The sequence below is a fragment of the Lolium perenne genome, chromosome 7 (genome assembly GCF_019359855.2).
Source record: "Lolium perenne isolate Kyuss_39 chromosome 7, Kyuss_2.0, whole genome shotgun sequence".
Taxonomy (NCBI): domain Eukaryota; kingdom Viridiplantae; phylum Streptophyta; class Magnoliopsida; order Poales; family Poaceae; genus Lolium; species Lolium perenne.
In genome coordinates, this window is record NC_067250.2 from 69,921,913 (window position 1) to 69,949,044 (window position 27,132).

Below are 27,132 nucleotides of genomic sequence, written 5' to 3' on the forward strand. Positions count from 1 at the left end.
TCAATCCGGTCCCAAACTCTCTTAACAAGGCAGAGACGCTGTCAACACTTGTAAAAAAGCAAAAGTTGCAGAAGCAAAAATAGCGTCCGGCTAGAAGCAGCCGGATGGAGCAAGCCGGATGAGGGCGCAGCCGGCTGAACGGAAATTCTCAGTCGGCCCCTCCAAGGGCCGCCCAACACATGCGAGAGATATCTAAAACCAGGAAAACCTGCCTAGGTCCCTCTTAACGCGGGACCTTGCCAGCTTCGGGGGCTAATGTCGGGGGGAAGACCCTGGGTAGGGCAATGGACGTTGAGCAGCCGGCTAGAGGTTGGCCGGCTCGCGGCAAAGGCCGGCTGAGGAGCAGCCGGCTGGAGAATTCATCGATGAACACATATAGGTGATAGTTGTATCTCCGATTGAACACAAAAGTTTACATAATACGAACTAATAAGCTAAATTATGTACTATCCGCAGCGGCGCAAGCTAATTTTGCCCAAAATTAGGCCCCGCCGGCCTCTACGCGTGGCGGCGGAGGTGGTGGCGGTGGAAGGCGAGCCGGCGGACACGTGGAGCTCCTACTCCGCGTCGAGCTCTACCATCTCCAGCTTCACGCAGCGGACGCGTTCTTCTCGGCGCGCCGCCTCGTATTCCCGGACTTACCGGACCGCGTCGGCCTCCTCGGGGCGCCAGCGGGCTCAGGCCTCCTCGTCGGACACGGCCGCCACCTGAGCGATGACCGCCGCCTCCTCCTCGTCGTCGTGGACATAGTCCCCGGTTGACATAGGCATCCCCAATGGGCCTGTCCTCGCGGGCTGCGCAACGATAGCAGTCTCTGCCTCCTCCTCCTCCTCCTCCTCCTCGGACGAAGGGGGCGGCGAGAACCGCCGGAGGAGGACCCCTCGCCTCCGAGCGCGTACTTGGCGAGCTTCCCCGGGGGCATGAGCCCCCAGTTGGTCCACCGGCGGGCGCTGCGCTTGCGCGCGCCCTCCGAGCGGACCCATTTCCGCCGCTCCTCCTCGTGCGGAAAATGGGTGGGCGCGGAGGCGAGTCCCCGCCACCCAAGCTTCCTCCTCCCCTTGCGGAGCTACCGCGGCTTGCCATGTGAACCTCTACGGGTGGCTATGCGGCGGAGGGAGACGGCAATTGCTTGTCGGAGCTAGCTGTGCGAGGCGGCGGAGCGGCGAAGGGGAGTAGGGTTTGCGAACCAAAGTCCCCTCCGCGGCCCCTTTTAATACGGGGCGTGTGGATAGTTTCTCGGGCCCCTGAACTTTTTTTACTACCAGCCCATCTTTTCGGGCTCCGTTCTGCGCCACATTCGGTCTGAACCTGTAAATCCGCCGGAAAAATTCGGTTCCGGCGGGATTTACGGGCTCTGTTAGAGATGCTCTAAGGCCGCACGCAACGCACACTGCACACAAAGGCCCGAACCTTAGGGCGCGCTTGGTTGCCTGGGCCTAATTCGTGGCTCACTGGCGCAGCGGTGCAAGTACAGTTGCGCGTTCAGAGCGAGCCACGGGCCGAAATTGGCCAGTTGTTTGGTAGGTCGGGCCGTATCGGCTGGGCCAAAAAGGACGTTCTGTTTGTTTTCCTGCAGCCAAGCCCAAATCGCGATGGATATGATATTAGGCATGTTTGGTACCATCCAGACATGCCTAAGGTTACTGATACGTCCAAAACGTATCTACTTTCCCGAACACTTTTGCTATTGTTTTGCCTCTAATTTGTGTATTTTGGATACAACTAACACGGACTAACGTTGTTTTCAGCAGAATTGCTCTGGTGTCTCGTTTTTGTGCAGAAATCCAACTTTCAGGAAAATCCCCGGAATTTATGTCGAAGGTCTTATTTTTCCAAAAGAATTACGGGGCCAGAAGGGCAAGCCAGGTGGAGGCCCGAGGCCCCCACACACCAGGCCGGCGCGACCCAGGAGGGGGGCGCGCCGCCCTACTGTGTGGCCGCCTCGGCTGGCCTCTGACGCCCCTCTCTGGACTACTTAAGGGTTTCGATCTAAAAACGCGAGACGAGAAGTGGAAGTCGCCAGAAACCATCCAGTACGCTGCCACCGTCGCGAAACTCCGTCTCGGGACCAGAAACTCCGTTCTGGCACTCCGCCGGGACGGGGAATTGGAGGAGATCATCGCCATCATCACCATCGACGCCTCTCCATCGACCAGCCATGTTTCCCCCATCCATGTGTGAGTAATTCCCCCGCTGTAGGCTGAAGGGGATGGTAGGGATTGGATGAGATTGGTCATGTAATAGCATAAGATTGTTAGGGCATAGTGCCTAGTATCCGTAATTGGTACTTTTATGATATTGTTGCAACTTGTTATGCTTAATGCTTGTCACTAGGGCCCGAGTGCCATGATCTCAGATCTGAACATGTTATTGTTTCATGATGATATGCATTGTTTTCTGATCTTACCTGCAAGTTGTATACACGTATTGTTGTCCGGAACCCGAGGCCCCAAAGTGACAGATATTGGGACAACCGAAGGGGAAGGCGGTGATATGAGGATCACATGTGTTCACGGAGTGTTAATGCTTTGCTCCGGTGCTCTATTAAAAGGAGTACCTTAATTTCCAGTAGATTCCCTAGAGGCCCGGCTGCCACCGGCTGGTAGGACAAAAGATGTTGTGCAAGTTTCTCATTGCGAGCACGTACGACTATATATGGAACACATGCTTATTGATTGATTAGTACTTGGATACCGCTTTATTACTATCTGCAAATGCCCTACCTTGATTGTTACATCAGTTTCTCTCATCCATGCAACGCCCGTTCATCCATCCCTATGCCTACAGTATTTTAATCCTGTTGTTTACTATAATCACTACTGCTGTCTTTGTTACTCTACCGCTGTTATTTCACTACTGCTAGCAAGTCTTGCGAGCAAGTCTGTTTCCAGGTGCAGCTGAATTGACAACTCCACTGTTAAGGCTTTCAAGTATTCTTTGTCTCCCCTTGTGTCGAATCAATAAATTGGGTTTTACTTCCCGCGAAGACTATTGCGATCCCCTATACTTGTGGGTCATCAAGACTATTTTCTGGCGCCGTTGCCGGGGAGCATAGCTTTATTTGGAAGTTCACTTGGATTGATATTGTTCGCTGCAAATTCTCCATCATGGGTAAACCTCGTGATACTAAAGTCGCCATATTACCATCCACTACAAGAAAAGGTACAACTCTGAGTACCTCTGCTGCTCTTGATTCACCATCTGTGATAGATAAACTTGTTTCACCACCACAAGCTTCACATGCTGGTACTTCTGCTAGATCTGAAAATTCCTCTTATAATTTTGATGATGCTTCTGCTGTGCTTGATAATGATGGTTCGTTATGATCTTTTCTAGATGCCAATTGCTAGGTCTAGACAAATTGAAAATGCCGAAACTCCTAATGAAAATGCTGCTACACCTGTTAATTCACCTGAGTCTGTTGAATACTCTAGTGATGATCCTGATGAGGATTATGTGGAACTTGATGATGATTTTATTGATAAATGCAATGCTACTACTGATGCAAGAAAAATTAAAAAGTTGCTTGCACAACATACTGTTAGATATAAACTGTCTCCTGATCCTAAATTTGCCACATCTCCTATAAACATTAAGGATAAGGATTATGATTTTTCTCTTGATTTATCTCATATATCTATTGTTGAGAAAACACCTTTTTGTGGTACTGAAAAAGAAAGTGTTGTAGAACACATGATTGAGCTGTCTACTCTGAGTAGCTTGTTTTCTGATGATGTTAAGAAGCGTACTTATTTCGTTGCTAAATTTTTTCCATTCTCATTAAAGGATGATGCTAAAACTTGGTATAATAGTTTGCCACCTGATTCTATTAATAGTCCAAAAGAATTGCTTGATGTTTTCTTCCGGAAATACTTTCCTGCTAATGCTCAACATATTGCTTTGCAGAGAATTTATAATTTTGATCAGGAAGATGGAGAGAAATTGCCTGAGGCTTGGGCGAGATTTTGCTCTCTTATTAGAGCTCGGCCTGAACATGATTTGGAAAAGCATGATTTACTTGATATATTTTATAGTGGATTAACCATTGAGTCCAGGGCATACCTGGATAGTTGTGCTGGTTGTGTTTTCAGGAAAAGAACTCCAGACAACGCTGAAGAATTATTGGCTAGAATAGGCCGGAATCATGATGATTGGTCTACACCTGAACCAACCCCGACACCAATATTGAAGAAGAGGGGTATGATTAAATTAAATGATGAAGATATGAGGGAAGCCAAGAAGTCTCTTAAAGAGAAGGGTATTAAATCCGAAGACGTGAAGAATTTACCTCCCATAGAAGATTTATGCAAGATAACTCCCCCTTCATCCATGATTGAGGTACACTCTCTTGAACGCTTTACTAGGGAAGATATTCCGTATTCAAAACCTCCTGCTCAATGCTTAGATGAGTTTGATAATTATATTGTTAAGCAAAATAATTTTAATATGAGAGTAGAGAATCATTTAATGGAAAATTCTCAAGCTATTAGTGAATTGCATGGTATTGTGGAGAGAACCTCCAATGATGTTAAGATGCTTGTTAAACACTTTCATATGGTTCAAACTCAAATTGATCAACTCACTAAAGTGCAAAATGACTTGTTAAAAAACAATTCTAAAGAAAAACATGCTTATGAAGTAACAACTAGAGGTGGTGTTTCTACCCAGGATCCTCTATATCCTGAAGGGCATCCCAAAAGAGTTGAACAAGATTCTCAACGAACTGAAACTAGTGCTCCATCTAAGAAAAAGAAAAGGAAACATAAAACTGTTGTAGAATCCTCTGAGCCTGTTAATGATCCTAATAGTATTTCTATTTCTGATGCTGAAACTGAAAGTGGTAATGAACATGATAAAGATAATGATAAGAATGATGCTTCTGATAAAGAAGAGGTTGAAGAAGAACCTGAGAAGCATGCTAAAAATAAAAAGTATACCAAAGAAGATTTTATTGCTAAGAAACATGGTAATGAAAGGGAACCTTGGGTTCAAAAGCAAATGCCTTTTCCTGCTAAGAAACTAAAATCAAAGGAAGAAGAACACTATAATAAATTTTATGATTGGATGAAACCTTTATTCCTGCAAATCCCTTTGACTGATGCTATTAAATTGCCTCCTTATTCAAAGTATATGAAAGATATTGTCACTAACAAAAGGAAAATTCCTAATGAGGAGATTTCCACTATGCTTGCTAATTACTCTTTCAATGGCAAGGTTCCAAAGAAGCTTGGCGACCCAGGTATACCAACTATTCCTTGTTCTATTAAGAATAATTATGTTAGAACTGCTCTATGTGATTTGGGAGCGGGTGTTAGTGTTATGCCTTTTTCTCTTTATAAGAGACTTTATTTAGATAAGTTGATACCAACTGATATATCTTTGCAAATGGCTGATAAATCTACTGCTATTCCTGTTGGTATATGTGAGGATGTTCCTGTTCAAGTTACTAATAATTGCTTAATATTAACTGATTTTGTTGTGTTGGAAATGCCTGAAGATGATAATATGTCTATTATTCTTGGGAGACCTTTTCTTAACACCGCAGGGGCTGTTATTGATTGCAATAAAGGAAAAGTCACTTTCAATGTTGATGACAAGGAACATACTATTTATTTTCCCAAGAGGATTGATAAATTATGTGGAGTTAATACAATTTCTAATGTGAGATCTATCAAAGTGGGAGATATTGATTGCCCAATATATGAGCCTAAAGAAGAATATCAAACTCTTGTGATTGGATCCATATCAATACAATACAAGGTAACATGATTGATTTGAGGTTTAATTCTTCTTATGTTATGTAAAATTTATTTGGTGGCAAGACTTGATCAACCTTGTTAAGAAGTATATTTTATATGCATAGAAGAGCTAAACAACATTTCTTTACTTCTCCATTTGTTTAACTTACTGTAGCACTACTTGTTTTGCAAGATGCTTAAGTTGTTTAGAGGTTTGAAAAATCTTTTTCTGCCCTGTAATAATAATTTTAACACCCAAAAATGTGCATGGGCACCATGGGATTGATCTCCACTTAGGCCAAAAGCCTAAGCTTGGGGGGAGGTATACCGGCATCACTCATTCTTTGCATATTATAGTTGCTGGATACTTGTACATACTTTGTTTAGCTTCTTAAAGTGGTTTTCTAATAAGAGGGAGATGATATTTGGGGAAGTGCTGATTGAAAACAGATTCTGGACTGGTACCAAAAAAAAATCTCAAAAACAGCCAGAACGTTATTTTGCGAAGCCAATTTTTGTGCATGTTCCCCAGGTTGTTATCTAACTTTCATTAGTTGAACACTTTTTGAGATGGGCAGCGGACGAATTTCTTAAAAATAGATTACTGTACTGCTGTCAAGTTTGACGAATTCCTGCTGCTTTGTGTTTATGTGACTCTTCTAGTTTTCATTTTCTTGTTTTTGCTTTGTTTCTTTCCTAAAACACAAAAAGACCAAAAATATTTCTGTTGTTTCTCTTTACCATTTGTTTATTTTGGTTTCTTGCTTTCATTTTGCTTTATTTGCTATCGTTGGTTTGCTATAAGAAAATCCAAAAAGATTTTGCTTTGTTTGCTTGTTTCCTTTTGTTCTTGTTTCCAATTCGAAAACACTAGAAATATTTGATGTTCTTCTTTGGTTTTGTAAAGTTCATTTTGGAGTTCAATGGTCTTCGGTGGTTGGAGCTTGGCTTTCATTTCATATTATTCAAGCTATACAAGTGAAAAGGCAATAATGACGATCTACGACAACTCGACTGTGGTGAGAGGCTGGTATGAACTCTATTTGTTTTCATTTTTGTACATATACTCATCCATGTGAGCATGCTTAGTTGGTTCATGTGAGGTATATGTCATTTAAGAAAGCCTAGTAGTTCATGATCTCTCATGGTTAGCTCCAATTTATTAATATGAGTAGTGTGTCATAAATATTTGCTTGCATTGCTTTATTCATAGATAGATATGACATTGTGGTATCCTCCTCTGAATAATTCACTTGAATCAACTTGGCACATGCTCACGCATGCATATGACTAAACAAAAGTCAATTAAGCCTCGATGATTTACTTTACCTCAGAGTTCTTGTATCACTTTTATGCCTCCGTTAATTTATTTTGTCGCAAGCATGATTATGACAGTTACTGCTCTCTTGATTGTCGCTTCCCAGTCTATTGCTAGCCTTCACTTGTACTGAGCGGGAACGCTGCTCGTGCTTCCAAACCCCTGAAAACCAAGTTATTCCAGAGTGTCCACCATAAATACCTATGCATGGCATTTCAAACCATTCCAAGTAAATTCTCATGTGCTACCTTTAAAAACCTTCAAAATGCTTCTCAATTTGTGTTAATGTTTTATAGCTCATGAGGAAGTATGTGGTGTTTATCTTTCAGTCTTGTCATTTACTCCTGACAGACTTTCATAATGGACTAGTGGCACATCCGCTTATCCAATAATTTTGCAAAAAGAGCTGGCAACGGGGTTCCCAGCCCCAATTAATTAACTTTCATCAATAATTCTCTTCACATGCTTTGCCCTGATTTATCAGTAAGCAACTTAATTTGCAAATAGACACTCCTCCATGGTATGAGAATGTTGGAAGGCACCCGAGGATTCGGTTAGCCATGGCTTGTGTAAGCAAAGGTTGGGGGGAGTGTCATCCATAATGAAACTAAAATACATGTGTAAACAAAAGAGAAGAGGGATGATCTACCTTGCTGGTAGAGATAACGTCCTTCATGGGAGCCGCTCTTGAAAGTCTGGTTGATGAGGTAGTTAGAGTACCCATTACCATTCGTTGACAACAACAAACACCTCTCAAAATAATTTTACTCATGTTTTACAAATAAAAAGCTCTAGCACATGTTAATCCCTGCTTCCCTCTGCGAAGGGCCAATCTTTTACTTTTATGTTGAGTCACCATCCTTTCTTTGAGCACTTTCTTGAGAGCACGACTGTCATTCTTAGTATAATATGCTTGTCCCAAAATGTGATTAATTGTGGTATAACTTTGATGCTTTTATCTTTGATAATCTCTACTTCCAGTCTTTCCATGAACTTCGAAGGTGCCCGAGCATTTATGTTTTGCTATACAAACATGGGCAAGCGAGATACCACTTTATCATATCCTTTTATGAACATTGCAATCCTGCTGATAGACATGATTCATGATGCTTATTGTTAATTTGTTGGTACCTTTTCCATGATTGACATAGCTATTGGATGATTTTATTTGCATGTATCTTATTATGAATTGCTTAAGTACTTGCCATATCATGAGAATATTTACATCATATGAACAAATGTGTTCGTGAAAGTTCTTTTATCGCACTCAGTTGTTAACTGAATTGCTTGAGGACAAGCAATAAGCTAAGCTTGGGGGGAGTTGATACGTCCAAAATGTATCTACTTTCCCGAACACTTTTGCTATTGTTTTGCCTCTAATTTGTGTATTTTGGATACAACTAACACGGACTAACGCTGTTTTCAGCAAAGTTGCTCTGGTGTCTCGTTTTTGTGTAGAAATCCAACTTTCAGGAAAATCCCCGGAATTTATGTCGAAGGTCTTATTTTTCCAGAAGAATTACGGAGCCAGAAGGGCAAGCCAGGTGGAGGCCCGAGGCCCCCACACACCAGGCCGACGCGGCCCAGGAGGGGGGCGCGCCGCCCTACTGTGTGGCCGCCTCGGCTGGCCTCTGACGCCCCTCTCTGGACTACTTAAGGGTTTCGATCTAAAAACGCGGGACGAGAAGTGGAAGTCGCCAGAAACCATCCAGTACGCCGCCACCGTCGCGAAACTCCGTCTCGGGACCAGAAACTCCGTTCTGGCACTCCGCCGGGACGGGGAATTGGAGGAGATCATCGCCATCGTCACCACCGACGCCTCTCCATCGACCAGCCATGTTTCCCCCATCCATGTGTGAGTAATTCCCCCGCTGTAGGCTGAAGGGGATGGTAGGGATTGGATGAGATTGGTCATGTAATAGCATAAGATTGTTAGGGCATAGTGCCTAGTATCCGTAATTGGTACTTTTATGATATTGTTGCAACTTGTTATGCTTAATGCTTGTCACTAGGGCCCGAGTGCCATGATCTTAGATCTGAACATGTTATTGTTTCATGATGATATGCATTGTTTTATGATCTTACCTGCAAGTTATATACACGTATTGTTGTCCGGAACCCGAGGCCCCAAAGTGACAGAAATTGGGACAACCGAAGGGGAAGGCGGTGATATGAGGATCACATGTGTTCACGGAGTGTTAATGCTTTGCTCCGGTGCTCTATTAAAAGGAGTACCTTAATTTCCAGTAGGTTCCCTAGAGGCCCGGTTGCCACTGGCTGGTAGGACAAAAGATGTTGTGCAAGTTTCTCATTGCGAGCACGTACGACTATATATGGAACACATGACTATTGATTGATTAGTACTTGGATACCGTTTTATTACTATCTGCAAATGCCCTACCTTGATTGTTACATGAGTTTCTCTCATCCATGCAACGCCCGTTCATCCATCCCTGTGCCTACAGTATTTTAATCCTGCTGTTTACTATAATCACTACTGCTGTCTTTGTTACTCTGCCGCTGTTATTTCACTACTGCTACTGCTATAAAACTGTTACTACTGATAAACTCTTGCGAGCAAGTCTGTTTCCAGGTGCAGCTGAATTGACAACTCCGCTGTTAATGTAACACCCCAAATTTCAAAACAAAGAGAAAATGAATTTCCTTTTTTCCAAAAATGAGAACCAACAAAAACTTTTCTTAAATAGAGTGCTATGCTTAGTGCTCATACCTATTACTTGTGTTTTTGCCATGATGAGTGTTATGATGCTTATGTGATAAAACCTAAAACCCTAAAGTGATCAAGGGAAGATCACAAACCAAATAAAATTAAAAGAGAAAAAAATCAAATAAGAAAAACCTTAAACCCTAACCTTCTCCAAAATCAAATTGATCTATTTTGGGAAACCTAAAAATAAAGGAAAAGACATATGTGGGCATATAGCCCTAATATGGAGGTTTTGAACTCTACTTTTCTTACTTTGCTAAAATGATGGTGAGCCCTTACAAAACCTATTAAACCCTAAATCTCATCCCCCTGATCATCAATCTTTGAGAAATAAAATAAAAAGGAAAGATCTTATTTAAGAAAAAGGCATATGCAAGCCTATGGATACTTGTTGAAAATGATGAGCTTTGCCTTGTCTACCTTGAGTAGATGAATTGAAATACCTCAACACACTCAACAAAGCACTTACCAACCAATTCAAGTGTGAAACAAAATAAAATCAAACATATGCATAGAGGCATATGTGCCTATGGCTATTTTTGTAAAACTTTACCCTAGGCCTTTCTACTTTATTTAGAGGATTGGAAAACCTTCATAAACCTTATCTAGTACTTCTCCAACCCAATCCAAAAGGAAACAAAAGATTTTAAAAAGAAAGTAATAATGCCATAGAGGCATATGGGAGCAAAATATCAAATTTGTGAAATTGAGGATCTTGACCCTAAGACTTGTAGTGAATGGTTGGATCACTCCTATATACCATTTCAACACTCAACAACATCATTTGGGTCAAGCCTAGTCAAATTAAAAATCAAATGCCACATATGCATAGAGGCATATGTGACACATAGCCATTTTCACCAATTCTTGTCCTATGCACTCCTACTTTGACAAAAGGGTGTGAAACCATCTCTAAACCTAATCTAACCCTAAAGTGACCCTCAACCTTGCTCAAGTAAAGCAAGGGGAGCACCTTACAAGAATAAGAAAAATTGACATGTCACCTCTCATGTGTTTTGGCCAATTTTACAAATCTTTGAGCTAGACCTTTTGGAATGGTTTCAATGGTTGGGAAATGTTCCTAAACTAGTAAGAATCACTTTGGAGTCAAGAAAATCAAATCAAAAGGGGAGAAAACAAATAGGGAGAAAATCCCATTTTCACTCACATACACTTTTAGCCAAATTATCAAATCTTGACCTAGCCACCTCCATTGCCTCAAAATGGTTGGAACCTTTTATCCAACTCAATCTAACACCCAATAAACCTCACTCTTGTCAAATTGAAGCAAAGAAAAATAAAAGAATAAAAGTTAGAATTTCACAAAACCCTCACATATGGCTTATGCCATTTTTATAAATTTTGACCCTAGACCATTTTGGTCTTCACCATTAGTTGAATAATGTTACTACACACTTACTACAACTTTTGGAAACAAAGAATCACAAATCAAATGGTTTTCAAATACAAAACTTGCTCACATATGATAATGGTCAAAACTGAAATTTATAGCCTGATCACTACTTTGAGCCATTGCCATTCAATTTTCTCAAACCAACTCTTGCTAACTCTTTGCACCATTTAAAAGTCAACATCAAGGTGAACACTTTTTGTAAAGACCACCTTGCCAAAATCATTTTTGATCACTAGCTATGCTCATCCAAAGTTGGCACTTTTTGTTATGGGGAACAATCTCCACCTAGCCATTTTTGCTTTTCTTTAAATTTGAAAATTCCACCACCACACATAGTTGTCTCTGGTCATTTGCAACTTAACCAAACACACCTTTTTCAAATCTTGCAACCATATGAATTTAACCAAAATTTGCAAGAAATGGAAATGGGCAATTATGGAGCAAACCAAAAACACTAGTGTGAATAGTTTTGGCCTAACCCTAAGCCACCACTGACCTCTACCATGTTCCCTGGTCCCTCCTACCCCTAACACTCCAAATAGCAAGCCTAGAGGAAAGCCATGCAGGCCAAGATACCACCATGCCGGCCATGGCCATGATCTCTCCCCTCTCCTCTCTTCTCTCCGCAGCAGCCTCGACCACCTTGCCAAAACTGCTCCCCTTGGTCCCCTGAGTCTGCCGATAGTCGCCGTTCGTCGAGAGATGGACCACAATGCCCTGGCCAGGACGCGCCCGTGACGTCCACGTGCGACAGGAGCGGCATGGCCATGCCGTGCCTGTCGGGCGACGCGCACGCCACGGCCACCTGCCGCCCCGACAAACCGCGCAGCCCCTGGCCCCCCTCTCTGCACCGCAACCCTCGCCGCCGCCACACGAACCCGCCTGACACGGTCCCTTGCTCGCGCGAGCCCTGTCGCCGACGACCAGCTCGCCAGATTCCCACGTCTGTGCCGCCAGACTCCGCCGTCGCCAACGCTTGCCAGACCGTCCCCCACCTCGCCAGCACGCTCTCCAGAACCGCCTGGAGACCAGGAAGCTCCCGCGCACGCCGCCTTGCCCCTTCGCCGTCCAGAGCGCCGTCGCCATGCTTGCCCTCGCCACACCCCCGCAGACCTCCTTGCTTCTATAAATAGGGCACGCCCTGAGACGAATTCTTCACACAGCCTTGTTCGCCTCTTCTCCCTTGCTCTCCTAGAACCCTAGCTAGCCCACATTGCCAACGGAGTTGCTCCGATTTCACCGAGGATCGCCGCCGCAGTAGCTCGACGGAGGAGAAGCTCCAGGCCACCTCAGCCGCTCCCTCGACCCTCCATCGACTCGCCGTCGTCTCCAACGTCGTTCGCCCGCATCGCCAACCCTCGCCGAGCCTCCGACCAGCCGCCGTCGACCCCCTCTGCCGCGCCAGGGTTTGCTCACCGTCGCGGAAGGTGACGATCGTGCACCGTCCGATTCTCTTTTAATCCAACGCTTCGCACGCCTGCGTACCGGTTCAGGTTTTAAAACCCACTGACACGTAGACCCCACCGGTCCAAAGTGACCCATTGCTGCGCTGGGCCTTAACCGCTGGGCCGGCCCACTCTCTCTTTCGCTGTGCAGCCCACCTAGTTTCCCGCCGGCCCGTTTAAATTCAAATCTAGAATTCTGTTTAAAATTCAAAAGGCTCATAGATGCTTTGTTCAAATTTAAATAGCTGCAAATCTACTGAACCAAATTTGATGAATTTGATGTTGTTGGAAAGCTTATGAAATGCTCTAACCAATGGCACTGGTTTGAACCCTAGATCTTGTGTAGAATTAAAGTAGTAAAAATATCAAATCAGGGACTTTTGTGACTTCAAATAATTCTTAAAAATCAACCAAAAATGATATGAAGTTAATTCCAACTCCAATAGCTCACATTTGACTTACACTAATTGTTTATGCAAGAAAATGGTGTGGTCACTTTGCATGATCATGCCCTAGTTTAAGTAATGGATAATATGGCTAGTTTAACTAGTGGATATTGTCCAAAACTATTAAGTAATTCTTATGAAGTCTTATACTTCATTTAAACTTTGTCTCAAATGAATTCATGTGAAGTTTGGACCCCTGGTCCAAACTCTCTTATATGAAGTACTTAGAGATTTAAAGCCTATGTAGTGTTATTAAATGGTATGAGGTACTCTACCTCATTTAAATCAATTTCTCAAATGATGATGATGAATGGTTGACTTGGGTCAACATGATTTCATGTATGATTGTTTGAGAAATTAAATCTTAAGAAGATTTCAATGAGAGAAAATTATTTCTCAAGAACCATATGGAAATTATCATTTACATATGTAAGGAGAGGAAATTATTTTTCCTCAAGCAACACAACCAATGCACCCTAATTGTAGTAATTGTGTGATTAGAATAGTTGGTGTGAATGCAAGTGATGTTTAGAATAGCCAATGAATTGTTGATGATGTTAAATCACCTCAATGGTAGTTGTTAACTTAGTTACAACTATGTGTTAAATCATATGAGAGGTTTTCCTCTCATTTAAATCTTGGTCTCAAGTAATTCAACATGAGGTAGTGACCATGGTCTATATAATCTCATATTGAGTATTTGGTGACATTAAATCACTACCATGTTAGTATTAAATTGCATGATGTAAGGAACCTCATTTAAATCATTTTCTCAAATGATAAGTATGAAGAGGTTGACTTGGGTCAACCTAGGTCATATATTATTCATAAGAGAAATTAAATCATCATAAGGTAATGAGAGGAAATTATTTCTCTAAGTAATTAAAAGTAACACCTAAGTTAGTATGAGAGGAAATTATTTTTCTTAAATAAGAGGAACACACCAACCCACTTAATAGTAGTGTGTGATGCTAGCTTAAGATGTGTAAATCTTGTGTGTGCTTAGTTTAGTATGTAAGTTGGTATGATGATTGTGTACCCCACCTTCGTGTTTTAGATGCTAGTACCGGAGACTATCAGGAGGAGGAGGACTTCTACAAAGAGGAAGGAGAAGAGAACTTGGACCCCCACTTCAACCAAGGCAAGCTAACACCAATGCAAGCTAGACTTTTGCAAGTTATATGGTTGCAGGCTAATATTCTTGCAAAGTGCAAAGCCCCTTGGGGCAAGGCACCCTGAATCTTACCTTTTCCTACATAGGCCCATCCCACATTTATACCTTACAAGTTTTTACTTGTTTCCTCAATAAGTTGCTTTTATAGTTAGCTTTGGTCAAAGTAGAGAAAGTTACCATAGTAGTAAAGTTAGTCTCCCTCAAGCAAAGCCAGATAATACTCTTGCAAAATGCAAGGCTCACCAGGAGCAAGGCTTTACCTTATTTACTTTATGCTTATGATCCTATTTCCCAGTTTTACTTTACAAGCTTTTATTACCTTTGTTTTATCAAAGTACTTTTTGATTCATGATTCACTTAGTTAGTTTTGGATGAGTACAAGAGTATCAAAGCTAGCCTAGAAGCAAAGCAAAGTACTTAGCACCCCTCATACTTAGATGCTAGTGCTAAGTGAAAAGTGATTATTCTAGATGGGAACAAGTGTGTGTGAAATGACTTTGAAAACCTTGGAATGAAGAGTCATTCTATTGAAAGTTTTTGAAGATGAATGTGACTTGAGAATGATTTGGTGAAACTTACCAAAATCTGATGGTTGGGTTCGGATGCGATACCATTCCAATTTTACAAGTACCCCCACAATACCTGAATCTGGGTAGGGCTTAACCGGAAGTTTGTGTGTCCTAGTATGGGTTCCCTCTAAACAAGCGTCATCGGGGTTATGCCGAAAGCTGCCTCTACAACAGAAGGAATGATGTAATATGACGTGAAATGAGGTGAATGTCCGGCCCAAGCCCTGTGCAGTTCCCAGGCTGACTGTCTGTCTTCACTGGGAGGCCAAGCTCATGGGGAGAGGTGCCTATACTAGGGTAGGTAAATGAAAGGTTAGGATTGGTAGTTCGCGTACTGCGTACGATAAATCAGGGCCGATTACCTGACGAGCTATTGCAATTGTTGTGGCACAAGTGTACAACCTCTGCAGAGTTAAACCTATTCGAATAGCCGCGTCCGCGGTTATGGACAGTTGGGAAGGCCATACTGTTCCGTCATCAGAACTTTTCGAAAACTATGAATGGTGAAGGGTGACTTGTGAATTTGAACTTGAAAGGTGACATTGACTTTGAATCACAACGGAGTTGTGGGAATGACACTAATGTTCCCACTTGAGTTAGTTAGCACATGAAGAGTTGTTTACAAAAATGTTTGTGAACTAAAATTGGCTTTATGCAAAATAAACTAGAGCTTAGCACCCCTTACTAGAATTGTTAGCACTTACATTAGTATTAGTTTGCGAGTACTTTAAAGTACTCACGGCTGTGTCCCTAGCTATTCAAATGGCCAGACTATGAAGAGGAGCAGAACTATCAAGAGGACGACCGGCAGGACGCCTACGACAACTAGGGAATCTTCTGACGTCAGACGTTGGCCTGTGGACTAGAGAGTCCCTTCTATTTACGCTTCCGCTATGAAACTATGAACTTTGTGTATGTTGATCAATAGATCAACTATTTGTGTAATATGGATCATGTGATCTCTATTTGTAAGACGACTATGGTATGTAATGAATGATGACTTATGATATTCAACTGTTATGTCTCGCAACAACAATATTCCTGGGATTGCGATGTATGGCATAACAGGCATCTGGACTTAAAAATCCGGGTGTTGACAAGTTGGTATCAGAGCCATTGTTTGACCTTAGGAGACCCTAGTTAGAATGGACGTCTGAAAAACTTAGTTTCAAAACCAAAGAAGTGAATACTTGTGAAAAACTTACCCTGACTCTTATCCTTGAGATCTTTTTCAAAAATGAGAAATCTATACTCTACTCTCTTTGCAAGCCTACATAAAATGTTGCACACTTGACTACTTCTCTAACTTATCCTAATTGCTCACAGATGGAGTACGAATGGGAGGTCTATCAGCTTGGTCCCGGAGGCGACCTAAGGTTCGAAAAGGAGTTGAAGCAACTAGTGGAATATCTAGGACACCCGTATCCCGAGTTCTTCGGAATACCCCTCAAAACTCAGTTAGGAGAACCACCTCGGTGGGAAGTTTCTACTGATCTACGAAGAAAGCTTGGAGCCCCGGTATGGGAAACCATCTGGTTTTCTGTAACGGGAAACACTTGGAAGGAAGGACTAGTCAAAGCTATGCAAGAAGCAATTTCCCGTCTGTGTGGACAAAATGAGAACAAGATCAAGAACACTCGTTTCATCTACTACCCAAGACATGACTCGATGGGAAGACCGATGACCATGCCCCCACCCCCGGAGATGAACCCCTATGTAGCACATCAGGACTTCAGGCAGTACAAAACCCGCAGGGATTTGGACAACGCCCTCGCCTCTCGCCAAGCACAGCACCCGTGAAGACGAAGAATCCACCCTGAAGAATAATATCACCCCAGCACTTAAGTAGGTGTGAGTGGTATCAGGATCCCCTTGTATCGTAGAGCGATGAATGGTTCTTCAAACCAACGGTGTGTTAGCTTTGTAATATGTGATGCTTGGTATGAATGAAAAAGTGTTGTTGGTTTTACCCCTGCAACACTACTCACATTTTTAAGTATGAACTTTTTAAACTTTACCAAAACAAAACATAGCAATTTCCCTCTTATCTCATCATCTACCTCAATGTTCAGATGGCCCCTCCTACCCGCAACAACTCCCGTGCCCAGGCCAACCAGATGCACATTGAGCATGCCAAGATGACTGACACCATCAAAATCCTTGCAATGGAGCGCAAGGCACTTCGCCATCAGCACGTCAAGAAGGACTACCGCATTGCTCGCCTCCGCGTAAGGATAGCATCATTGGAGCAGCTCATCCCAATACCCAACCATGCCCCCAGAGACAAGTCCACTGTGACTTGCTATGAATGTGGTGTTACTGGGCATTACTCTAACAAGTGCCTGATGAAAGCCGCCAACAACGCCCCAAGGACAGGAAGCAATGCTGTACCCATTGCCCAAAAGGACAAGTCAACGGTAACCTGCTATGAATGTCGAACTGTGGGTCATTACTCCAATGAATGCCCCAAGAAGCTTGCCAAGACTGCCCCCAATACTGTTGCACCTGCTCAGCAACAGCGCCGCTTCGCAGCTAGAAGGAACCAGAACAACAACAACGGTCGCTACTACAACATGATGGCCACCGAAGCGCAAGAAGCACCTCAGAATATGCCAAGTATGTTCCCTGCTAAATCATATCACGCAATCTCTCTTAGGAACCTAACTTTTCTTAAAATCTCGGGACGAGATTTGTTTAAGGGGGAAGGGTTTGTAACACCCCAAATTTCAAAACAAAGAGAAAATGAATTTCCTTTTTCCAAAAATGAGAACCAACAAAAACTTTTCTTAAATAGAGTGCTATGCTTAGTGCTCATACCTATTACTTGTGTTTTTGCCATGATGAGTGTTATTATGCTTATGTGATAAAACCTAAAACCCTAAAGTGATCAAGGGAAGATCACAAACCAAATAAAATTAAAAGAGAAAGAAATCAAATAAGAAAAACCTTAAACCCTAACCTTCTCCAAAATCAAATTGATCTATTTTGGGAAACCTAAAAATAAAGGAAAAGACATATGTGGGCATATAGCCCTAATATGGAGGTTTTGAACTCTACTTTTCTTACTTTGCTAAAATGATGGTGAGCCCTTACAAAACCTATTAAACCCTAAACCTCATCCCCCTGGTCATCAATCTTTGAGAAATAAAATAAAAAAGAAAGATCTTATTTAAGAAAAAGGCATATGCAAGCCTATGGATACTTGTTGAAAATGATGAGCTTTGCCTTGTCTACCTTGAGTAGATGAATTGAAATACCTCAACACACTCAACAAAGCACTTACCAACCAATTCAAGTGTGAAACAAAATAAAATCAAACATATGCATAGAGGCATATGTGCCTATGGCTATTTTTGTAAAACTTTACCCTAGGCCTTTCTACTTTATTTAGAGGATTGGAAAACCTTCATAAACCTTATCTAGTACTTCTCCAACCCAATCCAAAAGGAAACAAAAGATTTTAAAAAGAAAGTAATAATGCCATAGAGGCATATGGGAGCAAAATATCAAATTTGTGAAATTGAGGATCTTGACCCTAAGACTTGTAGTGAATGGTTGGATCACTCCTATATACCATTTCAACACTCAACAACATCATTTGGGTCAAGCCTAGTCAAATTAAAAATCAAATGCCACATATGCATAGAGGCATATGTGACACATAGCCATTTTCACCAATTCTTGTCCTATGCACTCCTACTTTGACAAAAGGGTGTGAAACCATCTCTAAACCTAATCTAACCCTAAAGTGACCCTCAACCTTGCTCAAGTAAAGCAAGGGGAGCACCTTACAAGAATAAGAAAAATTGACATGTCACCTCTCATGTGTTTTGGCCAATTTTACAAATCTTTGAGCTAGACCTTTTGGAATGGTTTCAATGGTTGGGAAATGTTCCTAAACTAGTAAGAATCACTTTGGAGTCAAGAAAATCAAATCAAAAGGGGAGAAAACAAATAGGGAGAAAATCCCATTTTCACTCACATACACTTTTAGCCAAATTATCAAATCTTGACCTAGCCACCTCCATTGCCTCAAAATGGTTGGAACCTTTTATCCAACTCAATCTAACACCCAATAAACCTCACTCTTGTCAAATTGAAGCAAAGAAAAATAAAAGAATAAAAGTTAGAATTTCACAAAACCCTCACATATGGCTTATGCCATTTTTATAAATTTTGACCCTAGACCATTTTGGTCTTCACCATTAGTTGAATAATGTTACTACACACTTACTACAACTTTTGGAAACAAAGAATCACAAATCAAATGGTTTTCAAATACAAAACTTGCTCACATATGATAATGGTCAAAACTGAAATTTATAGCCTGATCACTACTTTGAGCCATTGCCATTCAATTTTCTCAAACCAACTCTTGCTAACTCTTTGCACCATTTCAAAGTCAACATCAAGGTGAACACTTTTTGTAAAGACCACCTTGCCAAAATCATTTTTGATCACTAGCTATGCTCATCCAAAGTTGGCACTTTTTGTTATGGGGAACAATCTCCACCTAGCCATTTTTGCTTTTCTTTAAATTTGAAAATTCCACCACCACACATAGTTGTCTCTGGTCATTTGCAACTTAACCAAACACACCTTTTTCAAATCTTGCAACCATATGAATTTAACCAAAATTTGCAAGAAATGGAAATGGGCAATTATGGAGCAAACCAAAAACACTAGTGTGAATAGTTTTGGCCTAACCCTAAGCCACCACTGACCTCTACCATGTTCCCTGGTCCCTCCTACCCCTAACACTCCAAATAGCAAGCCTAGAGGAAAGCCATGCAGGCCAAGATACCACCATGCCGGCCATGGCCATGATCTCTCCCCTCTCCTCTCTTCTCTCCGCAGCAGCCTCGACCACCTTGCCAAAACTGCTCCCCTTGGTCCCCTGAGCCTGCCGATAGTCGCCGTTCGTCAAGAGATGGACCACAACGCCATGGCCAGGATGCGCCCGCGACGTCCACGTGCGACAGGAGCGGCATGGCCATGCCGTGCCTGTCGGGCGACGCGCACGCCACGGCCACCTGCCGCCCCGACAAACCGCGCAGCCCCTGGCCCCCCTCTCTGCACCGCAACCCTCGCCGCCGCCACATGAACCTGCCTGACACGGTCCCTTGCTCGCGCGAGCCCTGTCACCGACGACCAGCTCGCCGGATTCCCGCGTCTGTGCCGCCAGACTCCGCCGTCGCCAACGCTTGCCAGACCGTCCCCCACCTCGCCAGCACGCTCTCCAGAACCGCCTGGAGACCAGGAAGCTCCCGCGCACGCCGCCTTGCCCCTTCACCGTCCAGAGCGCCGTCGCCATGCTTGCCCTCGCCACACCCCCGCAGACCTCCTTGCTTCTATAAATAGGGCACGCCCTGAGACGAATTCTTCACACAGCCTTGTTCGCCTCTTCTCCCTTGCTCTCCTAGAACCCTAGCTAGCCCACATTGCCACCGGAGTTGCTCCAATTTCACCGAGGACCGCCGCCGTAGTAGCTCGACGGAGGAGAAGCTCCAGGCCACCTCAGCCGCTCCCTCGACCCTCCATCGACTCGCCGTCGTCTCCAACGTCGTTCGCCCGCATCGCCAACCCTCGCCGAGCCTCCGACCAGCCGCCGTCGACCCCCTCTGCCGCGCCAGGGTTTGCTCACCGTCGCAGAAGGTGACGATCGTGCACCGTCCGATTCTCTTTTAATCCAATGCTTCGCACGCCTGCGTACCGGTTCAGGTTTTAAAACCCACTGACACGTAGACCCCACCAGTCAGGCGGCCCGCTGCGCTGGACGCACTGCTGGGCCGGCCCACTCTCTCTTTCGCTGTGCAGCCCACCTAGTTTCCCGCCGGCCCGTTTAAATTCAAATCTAGAATTCTATTTAAAATTCAAAAGGCTCACAGATGCTTTGTTCAAATTTAAATAGCTGCAAATCTACTGAACCAAATTTGATGAATTTGATGTTGTTGGAAAGCTTATGAAATGCTCTAACCAATGGCACTGGTTTGAACCCTAGATCTTGTGTAGAATTAAAGTAGTAAAAATATCAAGTCAGGGACTTTTGTGACTTCAAATAATTCTTAAAAATCAACCAAAAATGATATGAAGTTAATTCCAACTCCAATAGCTCACATTGGACTTACACTAATTGTTTATGCAAGAAAATGGTGTGGTCACTTTGCATGATCATGCCCTAGTTTAAGTAATGGATAATATGGCTAGTTTAACTAGTGGATATTATCCAAAACTATTAAGTAATTCTTATGAAGTCTTATACTTCATTTAAACTTTGTCTCAAATGAATTCATGTGAAGTTTGGACCCCTGGTCCAAACTCTCTTATATGAAGTACTTAGAGATTTAAAGCCTATGTAGTGTTATTAAATGGTATGAGGTACTCTACCTCATTTAAATCAATTTCTCAAATGATGATGATGAATGGTTGACTTGGGTCAACATGATTTCATGTATGATTGTTTGAGAAATTAAATCTTAAGAAGATTTCAATGAGAGAAAATTATTTCTCAAGAACCATATGGAAATTATCATTTACATATGTAAGGAGAGGAAATTATTTTTCCTCAAGCAACACAACCAATGCACCCTAATTGTAGTAATTGTGTGATTAGAATAGTTGGTGTGAATGCAAGTGATGTTTAGAATAGCCAATGAATTGTTGATGATGTTAAATCACCTCAATGGTAGTTGTTAACTTAGTTACAACTATGTGTTAAATCATATGAGAGGTTTTCCTCTCATTTAAATCTTGGTCTCAAGTAATTCAACATGAGGTAGTGACCATGGTCTATATAATCTCATATTGAGTATTTGGTGACATTAAATCACTACCATGTTAGTATTAAATTGCATGAGGTAAGGAACCTCATTTAAATCATTTTCTCAAATGATAAGTATGAAGAGGTTGACTTGGGTCAACCTAGGTCATATATTATTCATAAGAGAAATTAAATCTTCATAAGGTAATGAGAGGAAATTATTTCTCTAAGTAATTAAAAGTAACACCTAAGTTAGTATGAGAGGAAATTATTTTTCTTAAATAAGAGGAACACACCCACCCACTTAATAGTAGTGTGTGATGCTAGCTTAAGATGTGTAAATCTTGTGTGTGCTTAGTTTAGTATGTAAGTTGGTATGATGATTGTGTACCCCACCTTCGTATTTTAGACGCTAGTACCGGAGACTATCAGGAGGAGGAGGACTTCTACAAAGAGGAAGGAGAAGAGAACTTGGACCCCCACTTCAACCAAGGCAAGCTAACACCAATGCAAGCTAGACTTTTGCAAGTTATATGGTTGCAGGCTAATATTCTTGCAAAGTGCAAAGCCCCTTGGGGCAAGGCACCCTGAATCTTACCTTTTCCTACATAGGCCCATCCCACATTTATACCTTACAAGTTTTTACTTGTTTCCTCAATAAGTTGCTTTTATAGTTAGCTTTGGTCAAAGTAGAGAAAGTTACCATAGTAGTAAAGTTAGTCTCCCTCAAGCAAAGCCAGATAATACTCTTGCAAAATGCAAGGCTCACCAGGAGCAAGGCTTTACCTTATTTACTTTATGCTTATGATCCTATTTCCCAGTTTTACTTTACAAGCTTTTATTACCTTTGTTTTATCAAAGTACTTTTTGATTCATGATTCACTTAGTTAGTTTTGGATGAGTACAAGAGTATCAAAGCTAGCCTAGAAGCAAAGCAAAGTACTTAGCACCCCTCATACTTAGATGCTAGTGCTAAGTGAAAAGTGATTATTCTAGATGGGAACAAGTGTGTGTGAAATGACTTTGAAAACCTTGGAATGAAGAGTCATTCTATTGAAAGTTTTTGAAGATGAATGTGACTTGAGAATGATTTGGTGAAACTTACCAAAATCTGATGGTTGGGTTCGGATGCGATACCATTCCAATTTTACAAGTACCCCCACAATACCTGAATCTGGGTAGGGCTTAACCGGAAGTTTGTGTGTCCTAGTATGGGTTCCCTCTAAACAAGCGTCATCGGGGTTATGCCAAAAGCTGCCTCTACAACAGAAGGAATGATGTGATATGACGTGAAATGAGGTGAATGTCCGGCCCAAGCCCTGTGCAGTTCCCAGGCTGACTGTCTGTCGTCACTGGGAGGCCAAGCTCATGGGGAGAGGTGCCTATACTAGGGTAGGTAAATGAAAGGTTAGGATTGGTAGTTCGCGTACTGCGTACGATAAATCAGGGCCAGTTACCCCTGACGAGCTATTGCAATTGTTGTGGCACAAGTGTACAACCTCTGCAGAGTTAAACCTATTCGAATAGCCGCGTCCGCGGTTATGGACAGTTGGGAAGGCCATACTGTTCCGTCATCAGAACTTTTCGAAAACTATGAATGGTGAAGGGTGACTTGTGAATTTGAACTTGAAAGGTGACATTGACTTTGAATCACAACGGAGTTGTGGGAATGACACTAATGTTCCCACTTGAGTTAGTTAGCACATGAAGAGTTGTTTACAAAAATGTTTGTGAACTAAAATTGGCTTTATGCAAAATAAACTAGAGCTTAGCACCCCTTACTAGAATTGTTAGCACTTACATTAGTATTAGTTTGCGAGTACTTTAAAGTACTCACGGCTGTGTCCCTGGCTATTCAAATGGCCAGACTATGAAGAGGAGCAGAACTATCAAGAGGACGACCGGCAGGACGCCTACGACAACTAGGGAATCTTCTGACGTCAGACGTTGGCCTGTGGACTAGAGAGTCCCTTCTATTTACGCTTCCGCTATGAAACTATGAACTTTGTGTATGTTGATCAATAGATCAACTATTTGTGTAATATGGATCATGTGATCTCTATTTGTAAGACGACTATGGTATGTAATGAATGATGACTTATGATATTCAACTGTTATGTCTCGCAACAACAATATTCCTGGGATTGCGATGTATGGCATAACAGGCATCTGGACTTAAAAATCCGGGTGTTGACAGTTAAGGCTTTCAAGTATTCTTTGTCTCCCCTTGTGTCGAATCAATAAATTGGGTTTTACTTCCCGCGAAGACTGTTGCGATCCCCTATACTTGTGGGTCATCAGTTACCTCTTGTCTACGACGGGTAGCCTTACCATGCTCTCACCTCCCATCACACATAAATCATACCTAGCTACTACGAATTGCAGTTTATCATAACGGGGTCGTTCAACATACGGGGATCGAAAAGGGGTTCGAGAAACGGGGGTCATAGGGGGGTTCTTCTTCTTCACTTCTTCTCTTCTTCTCAGATGGTGGTGTTGCCTCTGACTTCCCACATTACGTCTGCTCACTCTTGCCTCTTCACCTTCCAGGCATCATTGCGCCTGCGTCCACTCCATGGTCGGTCTCCACTTCATCAAAAGTGACAACCTCTTCGAAGAACTCATCCTCGCCCCAACCTAGGACCAGTTGTGAAGAATGCAGCAAGCAAGGACCAGCTTTACCTGGGTGACAAATGTGTGGAACGGTTTATGGTCAAGGACCTTGAACATGTTCTTCAATGCAGCAAAGGCCCTCTCAATGGTGACTCTAAGGCTTGAGTGTCTGAGATTGAACAACTCTCTCGCATTCAGAGGTCGGTGCTTCGCAGAGACCTCGTTGAGGTGGTACCTTGTTTTCCTGAAGGGAGGTAGAATTCCAGGTCGGCATGCATATCCAGCATCTCTAAGGTAGAACTTACCGTCAGGGATTTGCAACCCATCAGGCCTTGACAAGCTGTCGGCTAGGATGCTAGCATCATGAGCTGAACCCTCCCACCTAGGAAGCACGTAGGTGAACCTCATATTGAAATCCACAACTGCTAGCACGTTCTGGCTGGTGTAGTGCTTCCTCCTGCGGAATGTTGCAGACATTGATCTCGGTACCTTTGCAGTGACATGAGTACCATCAATAGCCCCAATGCAATCCTGTAAAAAAAATTAGCACACAATCATGTTTCTGACACTACCACACATCTGATAGGTAGAAGGAACATGATTTTCTACTCACCCTGAAATAGGGAACCACCTGTAGTTGTTCTTGATCTTGGTTGGTGTGTTCATTGGTGCTAGCTTGATCATTTCACCTCTCAGCTCCCCAATTGCGTACAACACCTGCTACCGAGAGATAGTCTCTGTGGATCGCCTGAATGTGTTATGGATGACTCTGAACCTCTGGTTATGACCGACGACATGAAGGAACATTGCGACTTGTTCTTCGACAGAGGTGTGGATGCTATCAGTCAGCAGTCCTCTATCCTTGAACGTTTTCACAAGTGCATAGAAAGGGGCTCTTCTCATCTGTAGCATCTGGATAGTCTCTATGTCGTTGCAGTTGTAGATGTTGTTTAGGTTGGCAATCCTCTCCCGATCTCGTTGTAACATAGGTCCGCAAGTCTGAAAGAGCAAAGTCTAAACCCCGTGTTTTGTGTGTTTGATGACAACACTTGAGTTATCTCACCGTGTGCCTTGAGTATCATTGCTAGATTTGCAAGTGCACGGTGACCTCGCTGGACACGTCAAGATCGGAGGACTGAAGCGTAGTTATAGGTAGTTGTAGGTTTTCTGGTTTTGTGTGTGTTCCGCGAGGTGACATGGCTGGAGAGAAAAAGGGAAGAAAACCAGTTTTAGCCAGGCCGGTACTACCGGTACCTGTAGCGGTAGTACCGCTACCCCTATAGGTACCGCCTCACGGTACCGCTCTGAGTTCTGCGCTGGATTTGTCCCTCAGTACGAGTTACGGTACCTCTGCGGTACCTGGAGCGGTAGTACCGCTCACGAGCGGTAGTACCGCCCATAGTACCGCTCAGGTACCGTAACTAGTTACGGCAGTACCGCTCCGGTACCGCTTTGGATCCAGTAAGGTTTGGACCCCATTGCGGTACCTCAAGCGGTACCTGTAGCGGTAGTACCGCTCTGCGTCCACGTGGACCAGATCTGGGGAATTTAAGCTCAGAGCGGTAGTACCGCTTTCCAGAAGCGGTAGTACCGCTTAGGCAAAAACTGGACATAACGGTTGGATTTGGAGGAGCCTATTTAAGGGCTCCTTCTTCCCCAATTCGTTTTTATCTCTTCCCTCTCTCTCTCCTCCATTGTTGCTGAGCTTAATCCTTGAGGATCTCCCCAACCATCCAACCAATCTTGCTCAAATTTTGAGGAGTGGTGGAGGAGACCTCGATCTACAGTTCTACCAAGAGAGATTTCACCAATACTTGCTACTCCTTAGTGGATCTTGGTGTTAGGGTTCCTATAGTGGGACTTTGGAGAAAGTGCATCCATGGAGGTTAGCTTGGTGTTGTACTAGCTCCATGGATTGTTGGGAGCCTCCTTGTGGTGTGGAGTTCGCCCCAACCTTGTGAAGGAATCACCGCCTCGACCGGTGCCTTAGTGGAGAAGGGGGAGCACCTTTGTGGAGCTCTCTCGAGGAAGAAGGTGAGGCCTTCCTTCGTGGTGTGGCCGTCTAGTCTCTTGTGTGAGACTAGCACCTCCTCAACGCAGACGTACTCCCTTTTGTGGGAGGAACTGTGGGAGGAACTGTGGGAAACAAACCTCGCCTCGTCTCCGCGCCCTCCGGTTGTCCCGCTCCTTACTTTTACTATCTTGTGATTGTTCCTTTGCTTGTTGCACTTGTTCTAGGATCATTGTAGGATCACCAACACCACTAAAGCAATCACCTTTATCTTCCGTTGCACTAAAATTGAAAAAGACTAAAACTTGACGTAGCAACCATTCACCCCCCCCCCTCTTGTTCGCTACGATCCATTCAATTGGTATCAGAGCAAGGTTTTCTTGCTCGGGCTTTACCGCCTAAGAAATGGCCGAACAAGATGCGGGTGTGGCAAATGGTTCACCTTCCCTTGTGCCACCCGCTCCATCATCTCCCGTCGATACCACAACGGCTACGTTGGATGACCTCAAGAAATTGGAGTCGTCCATCGTTAACCAAATGAAGGCGATGATGATGGAGTTGGTTGCTCAAAAACCAAACCCTAGTGTTGATCCTCAAGCAAGTGCCGAGAACCCCCCACCAAAAGCTACCCCCTTTCCTCTTGTTGATTTTGTCGCGCAAGCGACAAAAGATTCACAAAAGGAAGGGCTTGGGGAGACCGGCACTTCAACAAAGGGGAAGGATGAGACACCGGTTGCGGAACGTCTAGGGGGTTATCATGAGGTGCCACCACCAAGTGATTACACCGTAAACGTTCCAATACCTATGCCACATATCTTGACACATGGTTCACCACCGTTACTTGAGTCAAATAACTTTGAAAATTGGCAATTCTTGATGAAATCTCATGTGCGCAGCGCGTCTACTGAGCTTTGGC

General features: G+C 43.3%; 1 protein-coding gene across 1 annotated transcript; it reads right to left on the reverse strand.

The window, feature by feature from the left end:
• Positions 1 to 24,229: 24,229 nt before the first annotated feature.
• LOC139833612 (uncharacterized) lies at positions 24,230 to 25,192 on the reverse strand. Its single transcript, XM_071823932.1, has 2 exons — positions 24,974 to 25,192; positions 24,230 to 24,736 (listed from the first exon to the last, which is right to left on the reverse strand). Exons 1-2 carry the CDS (start codon positions 25,190 to 25,192, stop codon positions 24,230 to 24,232), a joined length of 726 nt encoding a protein of 241 aa, XP_071680033.1.
• Between the last annotated feature and the right edge of the window lie 1,940 nt (positions 25,193 to 27,132).